The sequence below is a fragment of the Marmota flaviventris genome, chromosome 15 (assembly GCF_047511675.1).
Source record: "Marmota flaviventris isolate mMarFla1 chromosome 15, mMarFla1.hap1, whole genome shotgun sequence".
Lineage (NCBI taxonomy): Eukaryota > Metazoa > Chordata > Mammalia > Rodentia > Sciuridae > Marmota > Marmota flaviventris.
Genome location: NC_092512.1, coordinates 41,546,622 through 41,560,277, shown reverse-complemented (window position 1 = coordinate 41,560,277; position 13,656 = coordinate 41,546,622). Strand labels below are relative to the sequence as shown.

The 13,656-nt window shown below is 35.8% G+C and overlaps 1 protein-coding gene across 3 annotated transcripts in view; it reads right to left on the bottom strand.

Moving 5' to 3' along the window:
* Virma (vir like m6A methyltransferase associated) overlaps positions 1-12,345 on the bottom strand; it is a 65,304-nt gene extending 52,959 nt beyond the window's left edge. For all 3 annotated transcript variants that reach the window (XM_027948073.2, XM_071602239.1, XM_071602240.1), the window contains exons 1-2: positions 12,266-12,345; positions 1,714-1,829 (exon numbers count right to left, since the gene is read on the bottom strand). In XM_027948073.2, the coding sequence (XP_027803874.1) occupies positions 1,714-1,829; positions 12,266-12,328 (179 nt within the window). In that variant the 5' untranslated portion in view covers positions 12,329-12,345. The remainder of the gene's footprint in view (positions 1-1,713; positions 1,830-12,265) is intronic.
* Positions 12,346-13,656: the final 1,311 nt, after the last annotated feature.

Sequence of the window (13,656 nt, the reverse complement as noted above, 5' to 3'; positions counted from 1 at the left end):
ACATGAGTTTTAATTTCTTTTAAGTGAAAAAATTATAAGTGAATAACAATGAATTCTCTTTAAAAACATTAAACATGCCTGTTTTATTTTTATGTTTTAATTTCTGAATAGTACTTCTGAAGATTTTATGACTATTTCTGTAAGAAAACAACTATTTTTCACAGGAAGAAATAAGCCTTTAATTTTGATTCTGTCCCTTAAAACCATGAAATAGTAGGCATAACTCTTTTATGTAACAGAAATTGAGCTACCCATAGTATCTATAGAATGGAATGTGGTATTGACACATAAAACTAATATCCAGGCTATAAATTAAAAATGCATATAAGATATATTTATTATATGTATTCATGTTCCTACAGCCAAAATGTGGCTTATAACTCTAATCCATGTATTAAAATAATGATTCATATTAAGTTCTCTGTTTTTGTCGGTTGTTAAAGTTATTTGTATCTCCATGTCAGGATGATGGTCTTACATTTTAATTCCCACAGAACCTAAGAAAGAGAAAGTACCAAATAATTACTTAGTAATTACAATTAATGGTTCATTTGAAGCTACTAATTTATAAAAAGATACATGTACTGAACTAAGATCACTGAGTTGTAAAAACTGGCATCACAAAAAAATTTAAATAATGCGTTAAAAATACATTTCTAAATATTTAAACTAATTCTTATTTATTTTCAAGGAAAAAGTCAAATTAAAGGGCTAGGGCTGTAGCTCAGTGGCAGAGCACTTGCCTAGCAGGTGTGAGGCACTGGGTTTAATCCTAAGCACCATATAAAAATAAATAAATAATATAAAGGCATTCTGTCCATCTACAACTATAAAAAAATTTTTTTGAAGTAAAATTAAAAATACTTTATCGCTGGGCATGGTTTGCACACGCCTGTAATCCTGCTGGCTTGGGAGGCTGAGGCAAGAGAATCGCAAAAAAAAAAAGCCAGCAAAGCTAGCCTCAGCAAAAGCAAGGCACTAAGGAACTCACTGAGACCCTGTCTTTAAATAAAATACAAAATAAGGCTGGGGATGTGACTCAGTGGTAAAGTGCCCCTGAGTTCAATCCCCAGTACCCCCACACACACAAAAAAAACACTTTATACACTTGATTATGTTATCCCATAATATTTTGTAAAATGTAAATGCATTTCTATCAACTTTTTTAAAAAAAGGATAAATTTTTTAAAATCTTACCTACTACTTAGGTCAAATAATTCCTCCTTTCAAGTTTATGATGATATAAGCATTATAAAGAAAACTTAAGAGTTAATTACAATGCAAAGTGACCATAAAGTTTCAACATTTTATTATTTGCAAAATAGTACCTTAAAATTCTGCACTTAAGTTTCAACCACAGTGAGTCTCAACATCATGTACATCCATAAGACTGGGATCCAAAAATTAGAATAAGAAAAACTCCATATTTGTACAAATATGTCAAAATTGACTCTACTATCATGTATAACTACAAAGAACAAATTAAAAGAAAACGAATTAAAAAAAGAAAAAGAAGTTGTTTCAGGGACTGGGTAATATAGCTCAGTGATAAAGCACGAGCCTAGCACTCACAGTGAGGGCCAGGATTTAATCCGTCAGCACCCCAGTCCCCCCCCCACACACACACACACCCATACCCACAAGAATAAGTTTCTAAGACATTCTTTAGTTAAAAAAAAAAAAAAAAAAAGTTTTGCAAAGAGAGTAACTTACCCATATGCTCTATTGTCAGGCAGACTACTATGGGCTCTCACTCCTGGGGGTATGACTCGAACTTCATTGATATAAACCACACATGGAAAACGAACCACATCTATATGAGAACTTTGCTTTAAAAAAGGAGGGAAAGAAGAGACACATTGTAAGCAAAACAATGCTTCCCAATTCAAAATATGCTCATCTTTTAATTATTTTCATTCAAAGCATCACAAATAACCTTAAAATAACCATATCATTAAATATTTTACAATGCTATATAAATCATTTTTAATGGCTGATGATAAAATGCACCTGTTAAGTCTTTCACTTAATATAACATTTTCTGCAGTGCATTATCTCTCTGCTGATATTTTGCTTAGATCAATATAGTTCACAATCTCTTAAATGAAACTTTTGGAGCCAGTTGCCTTTCAAAATCCTGATTTTTTGAATTTTTAGAAAGGTATTTTTAGAAAGGTATATGATACAAATACTACATATTACCTAAGAATTCCAGCAGCTTCTGTGACATCAATATCTTATAATCAAAACATCAATATTTCTACAGCAATATGTATGAACATTCACACTAAATAAAGATTAAAACTAGTATAATATTGGTTCAAATTAGATTGTATAGCTAAATGAATTCAGGACAGTTTCAAGGTTTTATTATTTGCAAAAATAATACTTAAAACTTTTAATTTCTGAATTTTTGAATTTCTGGTTAAAAGGTTGCAGATCTATACTTAATTAGCTTACTCTAAATTTTACATACTAAATAATGTCAAAGGATCAGAAAAACCATTTAGATACTGAATAGCTGAGGAACTCCCACCAAAAAAAAAAAAAAATTAAATGGACAGCATAAATTATATTTATTACATACTTATCCCTATGTAACATTTTTATTAGAAAAATGCAACTCTTGTGATCAATAAAAAAAATTCACATTGATTTGGAGTATTTTTCATCATTTTCGCCTAGCATTTCAATCAACCATCATTTTATTTAGTGGTTAAAGTTCACCATAGGTTCACATTATTTGCATTTGGAAAGGCTAAGTCTTGAAGCTGCAAAGAATATCATGCCTACCATAACAGACCAAAGGAACAACATGTTCAGGTTAGGCTTCCCTGGAAATATAACAGATGACTTCCTAATTTTGCATTTTAAACTTGGAAATTATAATATACAGGCATAGAAATCTGCCAGTAATATGTTCACTATTCAAATGTACTTCAAACTCTCATTGGAATAAAATAAATGGAATAAACTTAAAGTGAGACTAACTGCTAATTATTCTCCAATATCCACTTTCCTCTTCTTCTAGAGAAATTTTAGCTGGGCATAAGTGAACCAAAGGCTATTTCCCAGATTCCCAAGATGCAAATGTGAACATGTGACTATTAAATTCCTTGATATAAATGAAAATGATGTAAGCAATTCTGGGTCATGCCCTTAAAGAGAAGGTTCAGACTTTTGGACCTATCTTCCACTTGTTCTTCCAATGGTCTAGAATATAGACGTTATAATGAGCTATTATGGGCAATACAGGCAATGTTATAAAGGATAGCAAATGATACAGATGGAAAGGCTGGGTCCCCAACACTGTAGAACCGTTATATGGGCCCTAGGTTATTTTCAACTAGATTACTGAAAGAGAAATCCTATTTTATGTAAAGCTACTATTACGTTTGTTTTTTGTTAGAGCTGATCTTGTATCCCAATTATTATGATTATACCTTATACAGTCAACAAATACCACATTCAAGGGGTTGGGGCTGTGGCTCAGAGGAAGAGTGCTCGCCTACCATGCGTGGAAGCACTGGGTTCAATTCCTAGCACCACATACAAATAAAATAAAGATATTGTGTCCACCTATAACTGAAAAAAAAATATCACATTCCTTTTATATAAAAGAAATATAAAACAACTTACTTCAGAAAATAGAGAAAATGCCATGATACAAACAGTACAGACAAGATGCTTTAAAAACTCAGAAGGGTACTTACCTAGCTCAGATTTTGAGCAACCATTTTGGGGGGAAGAAAAGATGTGTCAGGGAAGGTATCCCCAAAGAAGTTGTACCTAAGTTAAGTAAGTCTTCTAAGAAAACAAGAATCAGTGGAAGAGAGAGCTTTCTTGGCAAAAGGAGAAAGAAAGCATGTACAAAAAGAATGTAAAGAAGAACTTGGAAGGTTCAAGAAATTGCAAGCATAGTTCACCATGCCTAGAGAGCAAAATGAGAAAGGAATGTAGGGCAAAGTAGCTGAGCACAACCATCAGAATTACATGAAATAATTCATCCACAGCCAGAAGGCAACTTCATATCTGTATCCCCATCTGGGACCTCTCTCCTGAGCCCCTGACTGTTATACACAACTAGGTATCTCCACCTGAGTGTTATACACAACTAGGTATCTTCACCTGAATGTCCCTCAGGCACCAAAAACGCAGCAATTCCAAAACCTAACTCTCCTACATTACTGATGGCATTATTATCCACACAATGCCCAAGAAATTATCCTTTTGTTTCTCATTCTCATCTAAATCATCCATTCATTCAAACACCAATTCCTAGTGATTACATTCTTTTTTTAAATATTTTTAGTTGTAGATAGAGACAATACCTTTATTTTATTTATTTATTTATTTTTATGTGGTACTGAGAATTGAACCCAGTGCCTCACACATGCTAGGCAAGTGCTCTACCACTAAGCTACAATCCCAGCGCCCTAGTGATTATATTCTAAATCACTCTCGTATCTATATTTCCCTTCATTCCTGTTGTCATTCCTTTAATTCTATGACTACATCACTCTAATCTGAATTATATCAAGAACAATCCTTCATACATGTATTTTGGATAATAATGATCATCATATTCAACCATCATTAATTACCCCATGCCCTCTCCCCTCCCCTCCCACCCCTCTGCCCTATCTAGAGTTCATCTATTCCTCCCATGCTCCCTCTCCCTATCCCACTATGAATCAGCTTCCTTATATCAAAGAAAACATTCGGCATTTGGGTTTTTGGGATTGTCTAACTTCACTTAGCATTATCTTCTTTAACTCCATCCATTTACCTGCAAATGCCATGATTTTATTCTCTTTTATTGCTGAGTAATATTCCATTGTGTATATATGCCACATTTTTTTTATCCATTCATCTATTGAAGGGAATCTAGGTTGGTTCCACAATTTAGCTATTGCGAATTGTGCTGCTATAAACATTGATGTGGCTGTGTCCCTGTAGTATGCAGTTTTTAAGTCCTTTGGGTATGAAGACACAAATTGGTGTGAGTATACTATGTATACAACCAGAGATATGAAGAATTAAGCTCTATATATGTAATAAGAATTGTAATGCATTCAGCTGTTATACATAAATTAAATAATTAAATAAATAAATAATTGCATAGTGGGCATCATTATAGAATATCTTTAGTATATCAATAATTGTTTATTTAGGACTCATTCCTAGAAATGAAATTGCTTGATCAAAGGATATGAATGGAATTTTGGAATATAGATCATATATTCACTTTCCATACGAGCTTCACACACTCTAAATTTATCAGTTTAGATTCTCTGGATATGAGCATGTGTACATTCAACATTCAGAACCATTGTAGGAATTACAATTTTTTTTAAAAAAATATCCAATTTGAGAGGTAATAAATGTTATTATTTGTTACTTTTAATAATCTCATTTAATTACTAGTAAGTAATAATATTTTCCATATATTGACTTTTGTTTCTGCTTTTGTGAATTATCTGCTCAAATATTTTATAGACTTTTTTCTATGGGGCTTATCTTTACTTTAAATCATAGGAGTCTTTTATACCTTAATAATGGTAGTAGACCTATTCTTACAAATATATTACTTCTAGCTTCTCACTTGCTATAAATTTCCATTATGTTTATTAATAAACAGTCCTTTTTAGCAAACAAACAAACTAGCTGGTTTTGTGCTTTTTTTCTTGCTCCCCTCCAACCCATTCTCCTACTGCAACATGTTCTCCCTAAATTATAAATACATCATCCCCCTGCTCTTTCCTATAGCCAAGCCAAATTCCTAGGTCTTATAGATAAGATTGGCTTCTTAATCACTCCAAACTTATACCCCTAGCATACCATGCTCTTTTCCAACTTCATGCCCTCATTTATGCTGTTCTCCTGGTTTAGAACCTTCTGATACCCCTCTGCCCCAACTCCCTGTAGATGTCAACTTTCTTTTCTTTACTGGAGACTGAACCCAAGGGTACTCTACCACTTAGCTACATCCCAAGCCCAAGACAGGGTCTCACAACTTGCAGAGGTTGGCCTCAAACTTGTGATCCTCCTGTGTCAGCCTCTGGAGCAGCTGGGATTATAACTTTCAAGAGAAAGTTGATCAAGCCTAGTTAAGCACTTCTCCCTTGTGTACCCAAAGTCCCTTATCAAACTGAATTGTAATTGACTCTTTTAACTCTCCTCATTAAAATATATGTTGCAAGGAGATGAGAACCAAGTCTCAGTTACTGTATATTCACAATGTCTGGCATATTTTTTAATGAATGAAGAACTGTTAATAGGTGCTTAAAGGGGATCAAATTGTTCTTAGAGGGTTATAAAAAATACAAGCAGGATGACAATAGGAAATCATGGAAGGTTTATGATCAGTCAGGTAACAGAAATGTGAAGAACAGACTGGTCAGATTCTATGACTAAGACACATTTATCCATAGGAGTTATTGTGCATTTAAAGATCACAGCATAGCTATCTACAGCTCCTTATCTCTAGAACTACCTTGTCTTCTCTTTCTACCCACTCCCTTAGCTATCTTATCTGTTTCTATCACTAATGCAGATGAGTTACAAATTAGTTTCATAAACTCTAAAATGATCATTACAAAGAACTTTCCAGCACTGACCACCTCCCCAAGACTATATTTTAACCCAACCATTCTACTCTGAAAAGTAATATTAAAGAAGTAAAGATGTATAAAATAATTTAGGCCCAAGAATATCACAACACTGTTTATAAAGCCAGAAATCTAAATGTATGAGAACTTAGTAAATAAATAATAACATTACTATTTACATAAATATTATACAGCCAATTTTAAATATTTTACTGAATACTCTTTTGTACCTTTTGAATTTGTACCTCATACATGTATGACATAGTCAAAAAAAGAAAATTTTTTTAAATGAAGTTTACTTTTTAAGTGATATATATGCAAATTTCTCGATGTACAAGGATGCACAACACAGGTGAAACAGAAACCACAAACAGTACTGGAACATTAATGTAGGTAGTGGGTTCATATGTTTAAGCATAATCATATTCACTAGAAGATTTGGTAAATATTAATATAAAGAAAACCATTAATTACACCTATAAAATTCTAATACTGACTATAATAGGTGTGGGGGAGAAAGAAAGGAATTTACATCATATCAACAGGAATATCAAAATATAGCATCTCTCTACTCATATACTTGTTTACCAGCTAGTCCTACTTAAATCTGACTTTAAACAATTTTTCAGATATATGTTATGATAATTTTAGTTTTACCTTGTTTTTTTTGGTGTGTGTGTGTGTGGTACTGGGGATTGGACCCAGGGCCTTGTGCATGCCAAGGCAAGCACGATCTACCAACTGAGCTATATCCCAGCCCTACCTTGCATTCTTGATTTGCAATGTTAAGTGTTTTATTCATTTATTAGAACATTATTTCCCCATCATCAAAGTCTGTTAATAAATTTAACTGCTTATCTTCTGAAACCCAAGAGGATTGGCCTTATAAATGTTTAAAACTTCCTTATGTAATAAAAAGGGGATTATTGCAAAATACATAAAGATACAGAATGAGCAAATAGTATTAATGACAGTTGTCACTAAGAAAGGTGATACTATGAAAGCATAGCTTTTCAGCATTTTCTAATTTTTCTAGAATGAAATTTAAATTTACTAAAATATTTATTTTTTCATTTTTATAAGAGTATCATACAAACTACAAACATAATTTGTAATTCACTTTGCACCATTCATATCCCTTTAAGGTAAATTAAAAGTTTAACTTCCCTACCAGATTACAAATCCCTCTGAGAACAGACAATAGATTTTGTTTTATTTTTACTTATATTGCCCCTCCTGGAACTGTACTCTCACTTTCAAAAGCATTTTTCATAAGCCAGCTGCAGTCACACATGCCTGTAATCCCAGTAACTTAGGAGCCCAAATTGGAAGGATTGCAAACTCCAGGCCAGTCTTGGAAACTTAGTGAGGTCCTAAGCAACTTGGTGAGACCCTGTCTCAAAATAAAAAAAAAAATAAAAAAGAGCTGGGATGTAGCTCAGTGATAAAGCACCTCTGGGTTCAATCATCAATACCAAAAAAAAAAAAAAAAAAGGTATTTTTCATAAATAGGTTCTAAACAGATTCCCAACTTCCTACTGGGCAAATCTGGCTTACTACTAAACACACAAAAAACTAAAATTATCAGGCTGGTGTTGTAGCTCAGCAGTAGATTGCTTGCCTAACATTTTCACGGCACTGGGTTTAATCCTCAGCACCACATAAAAATAAATAAATAAAATAAAGGTATGTTTCCAACTACAACTGAAAAAAAAATTTTTAATTAATAAATAAAATTACCAGGCATGGATACAGAGCTCAATGGTACAGCACTTGCCTAGTATGTATGAGGCCCTATGTTTGATCTGCAGCACTACAATACAAAAATCTAAAAAAAAAAAAATCTAAAATTATCTTTTTCCCATCAAACTCACTATCAACAGCCCCACCAGTTCCCTAGTCTCTAAATCTAAAATTCTACCATTTTAACTACAATATTCAGCTTCCATCCTACTGAATATGTGTAGTTAAAAATTATATCCAAAATGTATCTTATATGTATTCCTTCCTATTTAGTATCACTGGGTCAGAGTATACCATGGCAGGAAAATGCATGCTGGTGTATCTTAAGCTAGTTATGCCATTTTAGGAAAGACATCTAACCTCTTGGGCTCCATTTCTGTATTTCATGAAGATAAACTACCTTTTCAAAATGGATGGAAAAATCAGAGATAATTTATTTAAATAACCAACACACAATAGGAAAGATAGTAGAACGAACTGAATATAACTTTCCTACGTTCATACATGAATACACAACCAGTGAAACTCCACATCATGTTCAACAACATGAATGAGATCCTAATTAGATTAAGTTATACTCCATGTATATATATGTCAAAACATACTCTACTGTCATGTATATCTAAAAGAAAAAAATTAATAAATAACCAACATACTGCCTCACTCAAAGAAAGTATTCAGCCAGGCAAAGTGATGCATGCCTGCAATCTCAGGTACTTGGGAGGCTGAGGCAAAAAGATGGCAAGTTTCAGCTCCATCCACGCAATTTACCAAGACCCTGTCTCAAAATAAAATAAAAAAGGGTTAGGGATGTAGCTCAGTGGTAAAGTGCCCCTTGGTTCAAACTCCAACACTGGAGGAGGGGGGGCAGGGAGTATTCAATAAAGGCTAACAAGCATTAATTCCCATCTGCTTAGTCAACCTTTCATTATGCCTTATTTTTTTCGTCCTGAATTTGACACCTGTTTTCTTTGAACAATTTTAGGTATTACTGATCAATTAATCTCCCTAATATAGTTCACTAACCATATAATTTGCCTGCTCAAAAACTTTCCACTTGTACAACAGATCTATGCTCCTTCATTGAACATTCAAGGAGCTCAATGATCTGGCTTCGAACTGCCCCTCAGGTGCCACTTACTTGAGCATACCTGAACAAATGACTAGTCCAGTAAAATACCATCCTTTCCTAACTATAGCTGTGGTACATACCCTTCCACCAAAGACCAAGTTCATATGGTAAATGCCTAAATGAAGTCTTTCTTAATACTCTCAAAAGAAGAGTATCTCTCCCTTCTGAAATCATGCAGCCTTAATATCCACAAAGGAAGTTAAATATAAACTAGGATTCTAATACGTCCAATAATGAAAAGCATTTTTTTAAAAGATGATAAACTCTAAGAAATCACCATTGTGCCTCTTTATGCACTTTATCACATTCTAACTTGAATGATAATTTTGTGGAGCTAATCTACAGTTCAGTTAAACTTTTTGTGTGTGTGTGGTATATCACTATGTTACCCATGCTCTCACTCTCCCAAGTAACTGGGACTACATACAGTTCTACATCCCCAAAACCAAGTTGGTTATAAATTTTTTGAGAAGAAACATTTGAGAACAAGATTTCTTATCTTTACCAGGCATAGGGCACACACCTGTAACCCCAGGGACTCAGGAGGATCACAAGTTCAAGACTAGCCTCAGCAACTTAGAAAGGCCCTAAAGCAACTTAGCAAGATCCTGTTTCAAAATAAAAAATAAAAAGGGGCTAGGGATATAGCTCTGTGGTAAAGCACTTCTAGATTCAATCCCGCTGTACACTGAGAGAGAATTTTAATATTTATTTTTTTAGTTTTCGGCGGACACACATCTTTGTATGTGGTGCTGAGGATGGAACCCGGGCCGCACGCATGCCAGGTGAGCGTGCTACCGCTTGAACCACATCCCCAGCCCCCCCCCCCAAAAAAAAAAATCTTAGCTCCCATAAATTTTTCTTTCAAGACTTGGTTCAAATGTGACCTCTACTAAAGCTTTCCCAGTCATTCCCAGAAGATGGCATTTACTACATGCCCTGTCTTCTCATAGCCTTCAATGTTTGTCTAAGAATGAAAGAAAGAATAATCGATTAAATAATGAATGAATGAATGAATGCCAGTTTTCCTAAACTAGAACAGTATAGGACTAATTCACCATATGCTTTCTTCAAATATTTACCTACTTTCTACTTCTGTATATGACAGGTTCTGCTACAACTATTGCTGCCATTGTGGGTTTTCTAAAACTTAGCTAGAATTACAGTCGGAATACAGCCGTTATTAAACAAACCATGCCAACTGACCCACATGGAATGTAAGGCCAAATATTATTTCACTGTCAGTAAGATATAATAACTCAAAGTACCCAAACTTTTGACTTTTACTGACCTATAAATCATTCATTAAAATAAAAGATAATTGGGTTGGGGTTGTGGCTTGGTAGCAGAGTGCTTGCTTCACATGTGTGAGGCATTGGGTTTGATTCTCAGGACCACATATAAATAAATGAATAGAAATAAGGTCCATCAACAACAAAATTTTAAATAAATAAATAAAATATCAAAGAATTAACCACTTCCCATATCATCACTATTTCACAAAACAAAGACTATTCATTTTAAACATTTTGCACTCAAACATTTATTGAGCACCTACATTTTTCTAGATACTGTTGTAGCACTGGAAATACAACCAAGAATAAGAGACTCTAGCTAACCTCTTGGAGCTTGATACAAGAACATACTCTTAATAAAAACAGAAGAAATAGTCTAGCTGGGCTTGGTGGCTCACGCCTGTAATTCTAGCTACTGGAGAAGCTGAGGAAGTAGGATCACAAGTTTGAGGTCATTCTGAGCAACTTAGAGACATCTTGTCTCAAAATAAAAAGGACTGGGGATGTAGCTCAATCGTACAGCGCTCCAGAGTTCAATTCCCAGTACCAGAAAGGAAAAAAAAAAAATCTTCGAAGAAAGAACAATTCTCTAAAATGATTTAAGTTTACATTAAGACAGAAGAGGAAGTTCGCGCGCGCTCGCTCTCGCGCGCACTCTGTCTCAGACACACAGACAAACACAGACACGCCAATTTCTCTTTGGACTTCGTTAAAGTTCATTTTCGACCGGCTTTCAGAAACCTGCAGTTAACTAGCTATATTCAAATATCACACGTTCAAGAACCCGTAAATAATTTGGTACAGAAAGATTGCTATACAACACTGTGCCCTCGCCCCTCAAAATGACAATACATTTGCTTGCTGAAAATAATTCTGATTACGATTCCCTCAATTCTTCCTACTTCTAAATAGTCTCCACGCAAAGAGGTTGTACGCATCTCATGTCCTAATGTGTGAAACCTCCTTCGAACGATTAAAAGTTTCATGACAAACTGAAGAACACTACAATCCTGAGCCCAAAGTGTGGCAAAACTTCCATTAGAAGAATCTAGCCGAAGGAATTTAGAAACGTCGTTAATTCGGGAACCACAGAGCCCGAGGGAGCTGCTCAGACTCCTGCACTACGGTCAGCGACCAGCTGCCCAAGACACCTCCTGCACCCAGAGAGGTTACCTGAGAACCTCGACCCTTCTCAAGGCCCAAAGTTGACAGAAAAACATAGTAACACTAAAAAGTAATGCCAGCAAAGCAGCCAACTCCAGCAAGACGCCGCGGAGGGGGATGCAAGTTAAAGCAAGGAAAAGAAGGCTCTGCCGCCCCCTCCCTCAGACGCAGAGCTCACACCCAAGCTGGGGGATGGGGTGTGTGTGCGCGAGGAATTAAAGCGACAATCGGTGGGAGCAAAAAATCTAGGACGCTAACGATTTTTTTGTGAAAGTCCTCAAGTCGAGGAGTAGGGTCGGAATCAAGTCGCCAAGCCTTACCTCAGCGCTTGGATGTTTAAAAGTGTCTAAAAATAGCAGCTCCATCGCCGAGTCCACCGCCATGTTTGCCGCGGGCGGAGGACAGGGGGAGGACTTCCGGGGCAGCGCTCCAACTTCGGAGACTGCAGCTCAGGAGAGGGAGAAACGGAAGCACTTCCGGTGATCAGAGCCCCAGCGCTTCAAGCCTCGGCCTATCCCAAAGCTCCTTGCTGCCTGAAGCGGCCGACCCCGCCTTCTCCAGCGCGGCGAAGGGCGCCCTCTGAACGCCCAGGGGGGACAGAGCGGGGAGGAGGGGGAGGAGACTACGGTGTATCCAGTGGTCCAAACCTTGTGGTTCTGTAGCGCTACGGAGCCACGACGACCTCCGGGAGGGGTGGGTGGAGAAGGCTTTGAAAGGCTGGAGGAGGGAGCATTACCAACTCTGGAGGACCGGCCTTCTATATCGTCACCAAAGCAATCTTTCTAGCATCTGGAAATGCAGTGAGCGAAGTTGCAAAGTAAAGCATTATTTTTAGAAGAAAGTGTTGTTTCAGCAAATGGAGACTCTTTTGTTTTCTTACCTGTAAAATGTGAAGAATAATATGTAACCCATAAGATGATTGTGAGGATTCATTGAAATAAAATTCAAAGAATTGTGTAAGTGAAAATGTCATGAATAATATGAAAAGGTGGTCAGTGAAAAGACTGTCATGTACTGAAGAGTATTGGAGCAACTGGAACTGCACACAGCTGGTTTCGTCACGTAAATTGGCACAGGCCTCTGGTAGAGCACTAAGGAAATGGCAAGTAAAATAACATACGCGTACCCCTGTCTTATGGAAAATCTAGCGCACATCCCAAAAATGCCTAGAAATATGAGAATGTTCATACACATGTCATACTTGCACAAAAGCTGAAAACCTAATTGCCATTGGTACACAAGAAATAAGTACAAGGAGGTGTAGAGTATATAGCAGGCGTAAAGAATGAACAAATCTGTGTATTCTAATGTGGATAGTCTAAAAGCCAGAGGATGTGGCTCAGCAGCAGCGGTGCTTATGTAGCATGTGTGAGGCTCTGGGTTCAAACCCACTACCTATTGAGAAATTGTGTAAAATAGCACTTACACAGTTTTGTAAAAAATGGAAAATAATATAAAATTTGAGGGGCATATGTACCATAAAATTATAAAGTACATTGGAATGATTACAGTACTGAGGTGGAGGGATTTGCAGTGAACAAGAACAAAAGGGCTTCAAATGCTTTGACAATTTTTTTTTTTTTTTTTTTTTTTTTTGAGAAAAAGGAAAAAGAAGGTGTATTGCTTTGTTAGCAAAGGAAAAATGCAGAGGACTCCTGTCCCAAAGGCTGTGATTCTGCACATCAGCAGGAAGAGGTTTTTTTTAAAAGAG